This window comes from Chiloscyllium punctatum, chromosome 10 (assembly GCF_047496795.1).
Source record: "Chiloscyllium punctatum isolate Juve2018m chromosome 10, sChiPun1.3, whole genome shotgun sequence".
In the NCBI taxonomy this organism is placed as follows: domain Eukaryota; kingdom Metazoa; phylum Chordata; class Chondrichthyes; order Orectolobiformes; family Hemiscylliidae; genus Chiloscyllium; species Chiloscyllium punctatum.
Genome location: NC_092748.1, coordinates 45,841,802 through 45,858,591, shown reverse-complemented (window position 1 = coordinate 45,858,591; position 16,790 = coordinate 45,841,802). Strand labels below are relative to the sequence as shown.

General features: G+C 37.8%; 1 protein-coding gene across 1 annotated transcript in view; it reads left to right on the top strand.

Annotated features, from left to right (window-relative positions):
* itgav (integrin, alpha V) overlaps positions 1-16,790 on the top strand; it is a 129,787-nt gene that overhangs the window by 73,886 nt on the left and 39,111 nt on the right. The window contains exons 14-17 of the mRNA XM_072579051.1: positions 1,336-1,381; positions 7,322-7,426; positions 9,023-9,078; positions 14,915-15,069. Of these exons, the coding sequence (XP_072435152.1) occupies positions 1,336-1,381; positions 7,322-7,426; positions 9,023-9,078; positions 14,915-15,069 (362 nt within the window). The remainder of the gene's footprint in view (positions 1-1,335; positions 1,382-7,321; positions 7,427-9,022; positions 9,079-14,914; positions 15,070-16,790) is intronic.

The following is a 16,790-nucleotide window of genomic DNA, read 5'->3' as shown; positions in this document are numbered from 1 at the left end:
GTATGTACATTTACACTAGCTTGACATAATCAAAAGTGAGATGGCACAGCCTAATGATTGTACAAAACTTCATTTATTAGAAATTATTGTAGATAATCTGAAACCTTAGAATCCAGTCTGATTTGAGTTGTAGATATGACTGAATTCTTTAGCATTGTAAACATGGATTTTTTTAAAGCATTGTAAGCATTGAAAACAATCTAGTCCATCAACCAGAGAACCCTGTCAATCTCAATGTACATCTGAGATATGTATGTTACTACTTAATCTAATGAATGCGTCAATTGGTCTCACAGAATAGATTTCCAGTCTAGAATCAATCAGAATCTGCCTACGCTAACAAGCTTTCAAATTCCACCCTATCTTTTTATGTGTAACTCTACTGATAAATACTTGTTGAAATCTGTAATTAATGTAATTATATATATTTACTTGATGTGTTTGAATGCATGATGCATAAGGAGGTACTGTGGCATGCTATGCTTAATCAAGATTTCAGCATGTTTTGTATCAAGGTGCTGCTTTTAGGTCATGGTAATATTTTTATTCTCTGAAGTAATGCCTTATAAATTAAAGCATACTGATTTTTTTAAAAGCCAAAACAAAGACAATGCAGCTAAGTATTTCCTTGTCTCAATTTACCTTCTCTTTAATGCTTCTCTCAAAAGTATTGGCTTTTTCCTATATATTGACAGCTTAACATTTGGTCCCTTATTTACATGTAAACCTTGATGTTGAGATTATTTGACTATCAGAAGTGGAAGGCAGGACCTCAATGAGCTAACTCTTGTCTTCGAGCACCATTAATGTAGTAATAATTCCACAGAATTTATCCCCTTCTAATTTTGGTGATTATGAGTCTATTACTGTACTGATGCTGCATGGTAAGCTTGGTCTAGTCTGTTGACTAAGACAAGAACCATCAAAAAAAGATTCATTCAGCATTTTCATGAAACACTGGCCATTAGATGGAGGTACAATTGTTGAATTATGGTATGTGTGGGAGTGGGAACACTGCTGCGTCCCTATGAGGGAATGTAAGGGGAATCTTTGCTTTCTCCTATTGCTGGTGATTTCTCAATCTTCCCAGCAGATTCCAAACAAAGTTCCCTCCCAAACTCTGATAACAGCCAAAAGAGACAGGAAATAATACCAGCTGTAGTCCTGTCAACATTTTTGTGGTTGAAAATATGATGAACAAAGAACCATATGAACAGTTTTAAAACCTGGATTCCAAATAATAAGATTTAATTTTTTTTAAAAAAAACCTTCTTGCTAGAAGTTGATCTTTCTTCATAAGGAGCTCACTTTTTTGTTTGTACATCTTTTTTCTAGATTTAATTGTAGGAGCTTTTGGTGCTGACAAAGCAGTTGTTTATAGGTAGGTAACTCCATTTTATGCATTTCTGAACTGTAGATGTGATATTTTAAAGGAAATATGTCTCATTTTCATAGCTTATTAGTCAGATGCTGCTGATCCCTTTTTTATATCTAGATTGAGTCCTGTTGTTTGTCAGAGTACTGTACATATATCTGGAGAACCAGTGAGAGTACTGATTACTTTTGAGTTTTCCTGAATTACAGTGATGTTTTTTATGAATCCTTCTTTGCCTTCTCCACTACAACAACTGTTGCCCTGCAATCTACACATGAAAACTGAGTTGTGATGGCAGGTGGGCAAACTTCACAGAGGCAGATAGGCTTCCCTGTCAGAAAGATGTATTAAGCTTCTCCATAAACCCAGTGGACAGAAGTAAGGCCTGGTGTTACATCAGGTTATACATATGGGAAGATCATAGATGTTGCTTACTAATATTCAGCTGTAAGAGGTGATTCAATTGGGTTCTGTTTCCCCAGCTTTGGCAACTGGAAAATTGTCTTCATTTGTCATCGTTATTCAGTCTGCTCTCTTGAAGATTAAATGTGAAACTGCACAACATATGTCATGGCATTGATGCACTGTTATAGATGCAAATGAGCAAAATATGTAACATCTCATTTAATTGTAGTTGCTATTCTACTCAATGATGCCAAACAGCAGCATGTCAAGTGAACAGCTCCTCAAAGCTCAATTCCAATCTTGAGCGACTGTCTGTGTGAAGTTTGCGCATTCTCCCCGTGTTTGCATGGGTTTCCTCCGGGTGCTCCAGATTCCTCCCACAATCCAAAGATGTGCAGGTTAGGTGAATTGGCCGTGCCACATTGCCCATAGTGTTCAGGGGTGTGTAGGTTAGGTGCATTAGACAGGGTAAATATAGAATAATAGAATAGAGGAATGGGTCTGGAAGTGGGTTACTCTTCGGTGGGTCGGTGTGGACTTGTTGGGCCGAAGAGCCTGTTTCCACACTCTAGGCATTTTATGAAGTGCATTCCATCTCCCTGAATCTGCCTGTAGTTCTGAGTTGATCCTATCCTCCATCAAATATGCCCTTGGTACCAGCCTGTCCTTTGGCAGGAGAAACTCCTACTGTAGTTCTACAGCCTACATTAGCATGAATGAATATTGGCTTCAAGGTCCTATGATTGGTTTAAAAAAAACAACTTTCTCAGAGGTCTCCATTTTTAAAAAAATCATTTGCTGCACCCATGGTGAAGAAAAATACTATTTCCTTAGCATTCATGCATTTTTAGATAATTCGTGTTAGGTAGCATATCTCACAATTCAAGGACACAGTACTACCTAAGTGTTCATCTCAGGAAAATGAAGCAGAAGTTATATTAACCGTGCTTCATTACATCAGAATTATTATAATTCTGCATGTTGTTTGGGCAGCTACTGTATATTTCTGTTCTCATTCTCCAGTGTCATAGATTTTTACATGTTTTTTCTATGAATCCAGGTAAAGAGTGGCTCCCTGACTTGAACTTAGAACACTGTGGTACAAGAAGAGACCCTTCGGCCACCATGTCTGTGCAAACAGTGATGCCATTCTAAACTAATCCCATTTGCCTGCACATGATCCATATTCCCTTATTCCCTGCCTGTTCATGTACCTGTCTAAATGCCTTTTAAACTTTGCAATCATATCTGCTTCTACCGTGTTCCAGGCACGTACTGCCCTCTGTGTAAAAAGCATACCTCGCACATCTCCCACAAACTTTTCCCATCTCAACCTTAAGCATATGCCCTCTACTAATTGACATTTCCACTCTGGGAGAAAGGGACTTTAACTATCAACCATATCTATATTTCTCATAAATTTATATACTTCTGTCAGGTCATCCCTCAGCCTTCGATGCTCTAGTGAAAATGAAGTAAGTTTATCCAATCTCTCCTTATAGTTAATATAGTCCATTTCAGGCAACACTCTGGTAAACCTTTTTTGCACTCTCTCCAAAGCCTCCACATCCTTCATGTGGTGTGGCCCCAGCAACCAGAATTGCACATGATACTTTAAGTGTGGCATAACTAAATTCTTATATTGAGACAACATGACTTGCCAATTTTCATACTCAGTTCCTTGACTGATGAAGGTACGCTGTATGTCTTCTTTATCATCTAATGTACTTATGCTGCCACTTTCAAGAAGATAAGGACTTTGTGTATCAATGTTCCCAAGGGCCCTGCATTTACTGCATACTTTCTTCTTGCATTTGACCTCCCAAAATTTACCATCAGACATTTGTCCAGATTAAATTCCAATTGCCATTTCTCTATTCAACTTTAAACCTGATCTGTATCCATCTGTATCTTGTGACAACCTTCCTCATTATCCTCCACTCCACCAATTTTGTCTCATCTGCAAACCTACTGATCAAATCACCTACAAGTTCATCTCCGTCATTTATATATATTACAAGTAACAGAGGTCCAAACAATGATCCTTGCGCAATACCATTGGTCATAGACTTCCAGTCAGAAAAATACCCCTCCCGAACTACCATCTGTCTCTATGACTAAGCCAATTTTGAATTCATTTTGCCAACTTATCATGGATCCCATGCAATTTAATCTTCTGGATCAGCCTACCATGAGGGACCTTGTCAAATGCTTGAATAAAGTCCATATAAACAACATCCACCACGCTACCCTCACCTATCATCACTTTCTCAAATAACTCAAGTTTGGGAGACAAGACCTCCCCCCACATAAAGCCACAATGACTATCCCTAACAAGTCAATTCTTTTTCCAAATATGAGTAAATCCTGTCCGTAAGAACCTTCAGCAATAATTTGGCTACCATGATGTAAGACTCCCTGGCCTGTAATTTCCTAGACTATCCTTGTTACCCTTCTTAAACAAAGGAATAAAATTGGCTATTCTCCCGTCTTCTGGGACCTTGCCCATAGCTAAAAAAGATACAGAAATCTCTATAAAGGCCCCAGCATGCTCCTCCGTTTCCTCCTTCAGTATCCATCAGACCCTGGGTTGTATCTACCTTTAATGTCTTTCAAGACAAAACCCAGCACCACCACCTCAATATCAACATGACCCAGAATATCAACATGCACCTTCCTAATCATTCATGTCCTCCTCCTTAGTGAATAGCGATGCAAAGTACTCATTAATAACCTCACTCATTTTCTTTGGCTTCTTGCATAAATTCCTTCCCTTTTCCTTGAGTGGACTTACCATTTCCCTATTTACCCTCTTGCACCTAATTTATGGATGAAATGCCTTAAGTTTCTCCTAAGTCCTACATGCCAAGGGAATTTGGTGGTCTCTTCTAGCACTTATAATTTCTTGATTAAGTTCTTTTCTGCTTCTTTTATGCTCCTCAAGGGACTTGTTTGACTTCATTTACCTAAACTTTATGTATGCTTCCTTTTCCTTATTAACTAAACTTTCAACATCTCTTCTCATCCAAGGATTCTGAATCTTGGCTCTTTAGCCATGCATTATCTTGCTATTTCTGGTCTCACCTAGCACATAGCACAGTGAGCTCTCCTAAGGTTACAACCCTAGAAGTCCTGTTTTTCAATTTCCAATTTAACTCCCTAAATCGCCTATGCAGGACCTCATTTTTCTGCCTATGTGCCAGTATCAATATGGACCACAACCAGTGGCCACTCCACTTCCCCATTCAGAATATCCTATTTCCGCTCAAACATTCTTGTCCCAGCACCAGGGAGACAAAATGCCATCCTGAAGTCTTGCTCACGTTCGTAGCAATGCCTACTTGTGCCCCTGTCTATAGCGTGCCCTGTTATGACTGCTCGTCTCTCTTGTGGGCGGCACGGTGGCACAGTGGTTAGCATTGCTACCTCACAGTGCCAGAGACCCGCGTTCAATTCCTGCCTCAGGCGAGTCTCTGTGTGGAGTTTGCATATCCTCCCCTTGTCTGCGTGGGTTTCCTCCGGGTGCTCTGGTTTCCTCCCAAAGTCCAAAAATGTGCAGGTTAGGTGAATTGGCCATGCTAAATTGCCCGTAGTGTTAGATGAAGGGGTAAATGTAGGGGAATGGGTCTAGGTGGGTTACGCTTCCGTGGGTCGGTGTGGACTTGTTGGGCTGAAGGGCCTGTTTCCACACTGTAAGTATTCTAATTTTAACCCTCCTTGCTGTACAATAGAGCCAATTGTAGTGCAATAGAGTAAAATTATTCCATTTAAATAATCATGGATAATGGCCTTATCTTTAATGCAAGGATATAATTTAACATTGGAAATAATTAAACAAGCACTTAATCTTTTCAATATCGTTCAATTGAAACATGTTTCTCTATCGAATGGCTCCAGCAATTCATCCATTATTATGTTAGGTTGTTTTAACCTGGATCTTTAATAAAAAGCCCAGAGAGAAAAACTCATAATTCTAGTTTAATTACATTGATCTGGAAAGATATTTGGCTCATCTGGGACATTTAAATGTCATACTAGTCTGGAGTTTGAATTTAACTGTTTTACTATAAGAGATTTACTGTGTAGTCAATTATTTAGTATCAAATGGGGAATGTTTATTAATGATACTGGGTACAAATTATTTTGGGAGGCATCTCCTGTTGCAAACCTCACAGACCTTTTGTAGGTTTAAAAAATACACTAAAGCATGGAAAAGAGACACTTAGCACAATGCATAATCTAAAGCACTTTTTTTCTGAAAGTGTTCTACACAAAAATAAGCTTTAAATGAACCATTTCTGTAAAGGAGGAATCTGCAACAAATATGAGTGAAACATCTGGGTTCTGTGGGGAACTTCAAATGAAAAAAGTTACACATCATCTGAGAAAGTGTTCATTAAAGTAGTTTAGGATTGCATTAATTGGAATTAGCTGACATGTTCAGTATTTACTTCAAGTGGTGTCCTCATATGCCTTGCTCTGATTATTTCAGTCCCGTAAAATGAAAACTATTTTAAAGGTAGCAAACGATATATTGGCTCATGTTTACTTTAGTGCAATTCTCTTTGATTCAGTTCATAATATTGAATATTGGATAATTGTAGCCATCAGTTATAGTTAATGGTAATGTGAGTTTCAGGCCAGATTTACTGCAGAATTTTGCATAGAGTTGTCATAAAAGATGTTACGTTAATTTTGATTTAGTATTTTGATATGTTTCTGTTAAAATGTCAGTTGGAGATCTCTTGCCATTACTAAATTAAACATGTAAGTATTAATGGTGTTCTTCTGAATTGTATATTTCCTGAGGGAGATTCATATGTGGTGCTAAGCTATGTGATAGGTCTACATAAACTTATTAAACAGGTTCCCTGTTAATATAGAGTTACAAATTTATTCCACTATGAAGATCATCCTGGTTTTTAGTTTATTTAATGTAGTTGAAAGACTAGTGGTATTTTAATTTAATGATATAAAACCAGCTATTATATTGGTTATATTTAAGTTGCACTGTAAAAGCAAGCTTATTGTCTGTTTCATCATTTTTGAATCCTATAACAATGAAGCTTTTATTGCAGTTCCAAATCTTGTATGATAAAGTAGCATGGTGACATTGACACCAGATGAAAAAATAGTTGATTGTCTGGTTATATTAAAATTGCCTTTGTGACCGTTCATTCCTATTAAGATTTAATTTTATGTCATTGAAAATAGTTATGAAGGAACCGAAAAAAAATGATACCTGAATGATTGAGAGCAAGATGGAAATATTTTCCTTTACCCTGGTTGTAAAGGGGTTTTTTTGTCCTCCTTCAAATCTTCAATGTGGGAAACAAAAGGTGGATTTTGTCACCCAGTTAAATGGAAGCTAGGTTGCCAAGTAATCTTGGTGCTGAATAACACAATATATTGAGCTGAGAAAATGTCTGAAGTGATATGTTGTGATAAGTCTGTACCTCTGTAGAAAATAAAATTAGTTCAGAATATCTACATTAAGCTACTGTTAAAGATTGTTTTTTCCTCCTGTTTTAAACCTTTTAGAGCCAGGCCTGTAATACATGTGAATGCTTCATTAGAAGTCAACCCATCAATTTTGAATCCGGAAAACAAAAGCTGTACACTGAGAGAAGGTGTCATGGTCTCTTGGTGAGTTTGATTCTGTGTTATGGGTGACGTACTGAACCTTGAATTACTGATTTATTTTTCTTAGTCTGCTATTCGATGACCAAGTAAGTGGAATCTGTGAAATACAAGATATTTTATCTAACCTATCTATTATTTTATTTAAAGACAACTTTGACTGTATAGTGATGTAAGCCAGTTAATTAATAATATACCATAAGCTTCTAGACAAATTGGAAACTTTACTTAGGCTCGATTGCCAGGCATGAATAACATGAAATAGTAATTGCATAAACTTTTCTTAGTTTAAGAAAACATATTTCCATTAACCAAAATCAGATGAACTCCTGGCTGCCTCATTTGCTTATGTTACTTAGCTTTCTGCACTTCAGATATAATCCATTGTTTTGAAGCTGTTAGGGATGCCTTGAGGATATACCAAGGTGCCACATCAATAGAAGATCATTTTTCCTCTCTCTTACACAGTAAGGGGCATCAGAAAACACTCAGTTTTTCCTATTCATAACTCACCATGCTGATAAACTTTCAGTGTTTCTTTTGAACCTTTTGTGACATTTATCTTGGTGGTCATATAGCCTGCCTGATCTTCCTACAATTGACTTTACTAGAGAGGCAGATCTAGCTTTGAATAATTGGGAGAATACTCCCCTAATGCAGAGTTTTGTATTTCTTTCATGGGATGTGGCTGTCGCTAGTTCGGCTAGCATTTATTGTCTATTCCTAATTCTCTTTGAGAAGACGATGGTGAGCTGCCTTCTTGCACTGCTGAAACTCATGAGTGCATGCACTACTGTTGTGACTGCCAAGATCTTAAGTTAGCAATAGCAAAGAAATGGAGATACAATTCCAATTGTGGTTTGGCTGGGAACAGCAACTGGTGATGTTTCGATGCATCTGCTTTCCTAGTCTTTCTATTTTGTGGAGGCTATGGATTTGGATGACAATGTTCAAGGAGCCTTGATCCTCCAGTGTTGGATTTTTCCCTGTAGGGTGCGTTAAGTGTAAAGCTTTCCGGTTCTCAGCAATAATACCTTCATTTTCAGTGCAAAAAATCGATTATGTAATTAAAATGCAAAAAAACATTTCTGAAATGTTGATAAGTTGCTTATTGAAGACATTAGTAATATAGCAATCTGCTGTGTTGGCTCTGTCAAAAATGCTAACAAAGGAGCCATGTAAAAATACTGTTGTATTTGTATGCTCTGCAAATGAAAGTAATTCTGAATTTCAGGTGAATCGACCTTGAGAGAATTCCATCAAAATTAATGGTCTGAATTCTAAATATATTCAGAGGTTAAAATGAGCTATATCTTGAAGAATGATTTCCTGTATTCGTTTGAATTGCAGATCAATAGTGTTTTAGGAAATGAGACTGTTTAATGATGCAGTTGTAAGTCCTTCAGAACTCAAAGTTGTTTTGCACCACAGTTAGGGAACATCATACTAACCATAGTGTTACAGTCCTATGGCTGAATTTCATCTTCAGAAATATTTCTGCATTTGCAGTTGTTGTTGCAATTGACCTTCATTTTTAATTTAAAAATAGTTTCAAATTATTGGCTTGTCACAGTTGCTGATAGCCTCTTCTCTCTTCATCAGTTTTACAGTTAAGTTCTGCTTAAGTGCATTTGGAGCCAGAGCCACAGATTTCCTGGGTGAGTTTGATCTTGTCAAACTGTGTAGTTTATTATAATTTAAATTAAAACTATAGTCTGTCTTTATGTTGTGAATGACAATAAATGTAATGGTTGTGCGATCTTTCAGGAGTTAATGAAATAGAAGCTAAAACATGACAGCATGGTGCTAAACCTGTAGTTGATTAAGTGTGCCAGAACATAAGTTGAACCAAATAGAACCATTTAGTTGAAACCGAGAATAATAAGATTAAACTATTAATCAAACTTTCATTTGACCTGGTTGGCGAAATACATGCCAATGAATGTTTTGCTATGGCTATGTTTTAAGAATTAAATCGAGCACTTTATGACTGGCAAAGTGATGACCATTTAATCACCATTTGATGGAGTGACTCATGTTATTTACCAATAAGAATTTGATTTTGTTCATTCTACACATGCATGTATCAGTGATGTATTGCAAATCCAGCTCTGTGTAATCAAAATAAGCTTAATGCTGGCAGATTACATACCAAGAACTTTAAACATTTATATATGGTGTTGAATCCCTATTCTGTAAAGTAAGGAAAACATGCAATCGTATTAAACTTTGACATAACTGTTTGATTTTTATGCCAAAGTCATGCATGTTTTCTCAATCAATTTCACTTCTCTGAATAATGCTTAAAATATATATTTTTGAGGGCTCCTCAGGAAATTTTCTTGAGGGCTACATTTTGGTTTTTGGGAGCTACTTCTTAAGTCTCTCAAAATCACTTATTCAGTGGTGCAGTCACGTAGTAGCAATACCTTTTGCATTTGTGTTGGCATATACACAGATGTTGATTTAGAATAACTAAACTCAAAGGTCCTCAATACACATCAACAATCCATCAAACTTAAGACTATAACATATAAAGAAATAATTAATCTGCTAGATACCACACATTTTAAGCTGATCCAAAACAACAGGCATAAGTTAACAATTTGTTTTCAAAATAACCAACACACACTTGTGCATGCAAAAATCTATCACCATAATCATCTTTTGCGGTAAGTGGCGAGCTGCAGATGTAGTGTTTCCATCACATATTTGCAAGATTGGAAATAATGCATGCAGTTATTGCCTAATTTACTATATCTCAGATCTCCATTTCAGATTTAAATTTCATAATTGACACTGTTCAAGATAGTATGATCCACATTTCTTCTGCAAATCTTCCCCTCACACACCATCTACAACCCCCAAGTAAGGCAGCTCTTGAATTTGTGTCAGAAGACCAGGCAAGGAATTCAGCACGTCATTGATTTAAAATTTATTATTAATGTATCCCCCATAGCTCAAAATTTCTTCTTTTTGTGTTGTAGCGTCCCTCTCCCCACTTGTAAACTTGTAGCCTCCTTCTCCCCTCACCCCTTACTTTGCCCCCCGTAGCCTCCATCTTAACCCCACACTCTCCTGTAGACATCTTGTCATTCCACACATCCTGTGTAGCCTCCTCCTCCTCCTCTCCCAAAGCACTCTTGCAGATGGAACCCCCAGATCCAGTCTCTGCATAAGGCCACCCCATCAAAATGCCCCCTCACTTCCTGGCGTCGGCTAAAGGTCCATCTCCATCCCAGCCTCGGTGAAAGGACTCACATCCCATTTTCCATTTTGGCTAAAAGCTTCCCCAATAAGTCCCTCACTGCGACCACTTAGCTACCTAACTGATCGCTGCTTGAGCGAACCAGTCTATGTTTGGCGGAGCAATTTTTCACCATTTCCATCCATTCTATTTACAGAGTGACTTTTCTGTGATTGCTTGCTCTTGTGAATGAGTTTTCCTGGCCATTTGATGCTTTTCAATGGCAGATTTGTCTGCTGACCCATATATATTGAGTGGTGCCTTTCAAATCAGTTCTACTGAAAATTCATTTAGCTTTTGAACATAGCTGCATTATCTATCACAGGAGATGAGTTTCCCATGTTTGCTAATACTTGTAAGGATTGCAAAATTAAATCCAACAATATTGACACGAGGACTCAAAGGCTGTTCCATATGCAGTTCTGCAATTCTTGATATTTGCAGAGATTTGTCATTTATTGCTTTCCCTTTACTGAGGCCTGCGTTGTGTTTTCTATATTTTTAATTGCTTTGGTACAGCATTAACTTCTCTTTTAAATGTAACAGAAATGCAGCTACCATTGCATTTCATTAAGTCTGCTAAGTATAATAGGTATAAATGATTCTTTTCCCATGAGTATATCAGATTAAGGGGTGAACTAATTGACGTGTTACAGTTGATTTGAGGATGTTATAGGGGACAGAATTTATTTTCTCTGGCAGATGATTCCAGAACAAAAGGCCATAACCTTAAAATTAGAATGAGGTCATTAAGAGGCAAATTCAGGAAGCACTTTGTCGCCCAAAGGGTAGTGGAAATCTATAATTCACTCTCCGAAGACCTATAGAAGCTAGTTCAGTTGAAAATTTCTGAAGTGATGAAGAGCTTTTTGCTAGGTAATAATGTTAGTCTATGTGGAAATAAGCCAGATTAATGGAACAAAGATACTATTTAGCAGTTAATTAATATAACAAGGAACAGACCCAGTGCTAAGTCTACATTTGTTGGATAGTTCAACCATTAACTTGCCAATTATAGAAAAAAATTTAAGTTGCTACTTCATGAAGTAGCATGTTTAAAACTTTTGTTAGGCCCTACTTTCTTGTCTGGGCTGACATTTCCATGCTCTTCACGATTTTCATGCACACTAACGAGGTTCTCCAGAAATCTAAGTTGCCAGCAGCAAAGTCAATGTGGAAAGTGTTCAATAATGCAGCTGGCCTGAAAGAATTACCCCAGAACTTTGGCATAGTTTTTCCCACCATATAAGTAATAATCTTTGGGAGGAGCTAGTCAGTTCTAGTTTGTAGTCAGTTGGTTTTACATTCTACAGCTATGTGACATAGATCTAGGGCTGAACTTGCCCATATCTTGGATAAGTGTCCATTTCGGGATTGTTAGAAGATCTTGTCAGTGGTGAGTGTCTTTGCTTCTGCTGCCATACCATTACATGAGATGTGCACCAAAGAGACCAGTTGCTCATTTAATGAAATTTTGTGTGGAAGTTTCTGTGAGAAAAGTTACCATGGGCCTTGCTGGACTGGACACTGAATCTCACTTGAAATGCACTTTGCCTAAAAATGGGAAATTCAGTCCAGTATCATCTCTTACCTAGCATTAATGTGATCAGTTTGAAGCTAATGTAACCTATTATTTTACAATTGTGTAATAACCTCCTTCTTATTACTCAGCTATGTGCCTCTCCTGCTGAAAACATTTTAGTGGTTAATCCTTCACCACTTAATACTAATTAGCCCCTTAGACTTATATTCCAAAAAGAATTAGTGGCAGCAGATCATCTCAACAATCCTTGCAGAATCAGGTACTGATTGCAGGCATCTGTTTGTTGTTTTAGGAGTTTGTTAATACAGATAGGCAGTTGATGATTTATTGCAAATTTCTGATCGATTATTAAGTTTGTAAAGAAGCAGCAGTTTATGATATATCAGTTAATTAGATAGAGTATCCAACTGTGACACTTGGGCATGGTTCACTGATACGCAAAGACATATAGGATACCCCCACAGATGGTTTGTTAAAGTGGTGGGGGCAGCATCTTGCTCTCTAGCCAAGGTGATAAGGAAGTCTTCCCTTCATCTTCCTCCTTTCCTTATGCACTGTCTTCCATCTGCCTGGTAAGGATTTCCTGAAGGCTGCTCTCTGGGGAAAAATGACCCTGCCCTAAGTCTATTGTTGCTCCATGCACAGATCCTCAAGTGCAGATTTGACTTAGCGCTATGCAGTTACTCCAGTGTGGAATCTTGGCCCCTGTGTAGCTTGTGGTTCCTCTGACTGACTTGGGCCTGGTGCTGTTATTCCAGCGTGGAATTGGCCTACCCTCTGTGGTCTTTCCCTGGCACTTCCTATGCTGAATACTGTTCTCTGAGCCTGGCATTTAGCGTTATAGCATATTTTTAGGAACAGGTCATATTCTCTGTGTCAATCAATTGTGTGAACTCTTTGGTCAGTAGTCATGGGACAGCCACTCATACTGTTGGATGATAGTCATCTCCTTGCCTGTGTTTATCGTTTTCTGTAAGCTTCTTTTCAAAAATGACACACTGATAATGAGATATATTTGGCTTCTAATGAATTGTTGATGCTATTCAATGGACATCGTGATCTCTTTTTTTTATATATATGTCTTCCTTTTGTTTTGATATGCTAGAAATATGGGAAGTTATGTACTGCTGCAATAGCTATTGAAATCTCAGGTAATGCAGCAAATACGTGGAAAATTCAGTTTTTAAGGGATCCCTGCATTCGACACCTTCAAATAGAAGCTGTCATCAATTTCAGCATAAGTTAGATCAAAGGAATTCAAGCCAAGTGATTTATCCTGTGCACAACCATTTAAAGCTTTTCGTGTAAAAATAAAAGGTTACTTAAAACAGGTAGAAAGGACTTTTTAAAAAACATATCCTGATGCTCCTCTGAAACATTATTTCTGGTGTCCCTTTGGAGTTGTCTTGCTTAACTCAGAAATGTCTCTAGCTTCCATGCTTTTGATGTTGCAAGATCAAATAATTGTAAGAACGTTATAGTGACATCTAGTGTTAGCCAATATAATCATTGCTACCTCGGACCTCCCGAAGGTGAATCAATTGTGAATGCACTTTTTACAATGTTTCAGAAATTGAAAACAAATCGTCATTTTTAAACTGATTCTGAACAACAAGAATTGGCATGAAGAGATGTTAGATTCGATGACGACAAGCTTGCGCATATAAAAAAAGACATTTTAAGGAGTGCTTTGAAGTAAGTAAGTGAGGTAGAAAGGTAGAAGCATGGTATTGCAGAGCTTGGAGCCTTGGAAACTAATGGCATGGCCAATGGTGAGGAAACAAAATACTTACTAAGAGGGCTTCTTGGATAGCAATAAAAAACAAAGAATATTTCCTTTCACTGGTCCTTGAAAATCACTGTATTTCCCTTATATCGAAGACAACTATCCAGCTAACTTGGCTCAGGTTAGAATTTAATGTTGAGCATTTTTACTTTGGATTTTCAAAAAAGGAGTTCTGAGGAAGGGTCACTGGACCCAAAAGGTTAACTCTTAATTTCTCTCCACAGATGCTGAGTTTTTCCAGCAATTTTCCTCTTTTTAATTTTTAGACTGGATGTGTTTTTGATTTTTTTTTTACAAGTCTGTACAAAGATTTGGCTGGCTGCTTCAGAATCCGAACTGAGCTTCATTTTCAACATGCAATCTGTGACCTCCAGACTGCCACCCTTTTGCTTCTGAAACATCTCCTCACCAAAGATGCTGAATTCCTGACCTTTGTCTTTCGCCCCTAGAACACCTTCTCCTTGTCTCCATTGTCCATGAAGACCATTTGTTCAGAACCATATAGGCTGAGTGCTTGTTAGCACAAACTTGGCAACACTTGGATTAGAATCTTCTCGTAAAATTGCATATTTCCCTGTGCCCCACATAATTGATTTTAATGTCCTTAACGTTATGCTCATATCTCCTCCTGTTTTCAACAGCCACCAGAAAAACCATCTGACCTTCTACTTGATCATATTAATTCCATCCCTTCACTATTTTTTGTTCTTCATATTCCAGCCACTCCTTCTCAGTGCACACAGTTATCCTCCACCCTTGTAAGTGCTATGAATTTGTTTGCATTTGGGAAGCAGTATGCAGATTTAAAATGTCATGGTCATAGATGATAGTGACTTCAGCTACTCTTCCATTGAATTTGTTGATTTTCTTTTCTATAGTGTATGCTTAAATATAATGTTGAGTTTTGTTCATTTGCAGATTTTAATGTGGAACTACAGCTGGATAGACTAAAACAGAAGGGTGCGATCAAGAGAGCTATGTTTCTTCACAGTTCTCTTTCTTATTATGAAAAGAAAATGAAAGTAGAAAATAGCCGAAGAAAAGTTTGTGAAGAGTTGCAAGCCTTTCTGAGAGTAAGTCTTTACTGTATCACCTGTTATGCTCAGCACTTTTAGCAGCATCAATGGAAAGAGAAACTGATTTATGTGTCAAGTCCAAGGACTTTCCTATAGAAGATTTAGAAGGTTCTTGCTCTCCTTTCTGTCCTCAAAGTACAGACCATTTTCAGCTAAGGCAGCAAGTGAGTAGCCATCACTTGTCCCAGCTGCCTTTGAATTAGTGGCTCAAGGACAAGCGGTAGTAGTCTGCTATTGTCTCCATGAGTAGACTAATATTGTGGAGGCTAATGGATATAATCTTGTAGCTGCTCTATTGGCATAATACATGAGTGTTGTGTTGTATCCAGCACAAGCTTTTTGAAGAGTGCCAGTAATTAAATATCAATTTGGAGGGTTGTTGGGTCACATACAAGTTTGAATTATTTTCTATTGAATTGGTATTCTGGGCAATGTCATGCGATGAAGCACCATGTGGAAGATATGACCTTAATTTGTACAATGATGGTGAACCTCCAGCATTCCAAAAATAGCTCTGGAGATATAGATGCAGAAGTCACACCCCTGACCATAGTGTCAACCATCTTCATGGAGCTGGGGTTTGGAAAAGGGGTAATGTTCCAAGATGCATGTTCATGTTTCAGGGGCAGCTGCTCATATAAGACAGCAGTTGCCTTCAGTCATGTTTGCTTTTTGTTCACCATGAGTGGGAAAGATAACGTGCAGATTAGACTTGATAACAGGAGGTCTACATTTTGCAGAGTTGCTTGGCTAGGTAGAATAGCCTTTTGGAAAAGTAAGGTTTCCTTTTGGATATGATCCTGACAGATTTTGGAAGGAGGTTAAATGCTTTTTGTGAAAGGTTGGCTTCTCTTTGGGATAATTAAATATCTGTAAAGTGTGTATAAGCTCATTGAAGCTGTCATGGCATTTAAAACGCCTGCTTTTAAATATTTCAGAAACAAATCTGTCTTAGAATGTTTTTTCAAGTGTTTTAAAGTGCTATTTAACGCTGTTCACGTAAGCCAGATTAATTACAGAATTAGTATTGCTTTACTGATTTAATAACTTTTGGTAATTAAGGTAGAATGACTCTCGATTCACAATTTGGTTGAAAGCTGCAATAGTTTTTAAACTCTGACATGGGACTATGAATTCCAATGTTTGCTTTTATTATGGGTAAACTGGGTTTCTAATCAAGAGAAGTGTTTTCTTTAAAATAATGAAATCTCCAATAGACACAAGAGCTTGATTTGATTACAGCATGGGTGCTTAGGTCTGCCCACAGTGGATACTGGGTAAGTTGGGATGTTAAAAGTAAGGATAAAGGATGGTGGGTGGAGATGTGGATTGCCATTGGTTCACAATCAGTTGGAATAAGGTCTGAAAAGCTCCATGGGCAGATGTGGTGGAGAGTCATAAGATGGCATGGAGAGTCCGGGATCATTGGGATAAATATAGAGGTGGGTGCGGGCATAGTTTGGTATGGATAGTAATGGGGAAGGAGGGAGGTCTACTTTGTTTCTTTTCAAAATTTCAATACAGTGTGAGTCTCAAGGCAGACCTATTGTGTCTAAAAATCTGCACCCAGCAGCCTCCACAATGCTTCTGAACCCACCCATCACAATTAATGAGAATTTGCTCCACTCAGGAACAGACATCTAAAGCTCTGGGACACTTCCTCCTTGGTTGGGTTTGCAGAGCTGGGAATAGTCCTGACTGTAAATTCAGGATAGGTC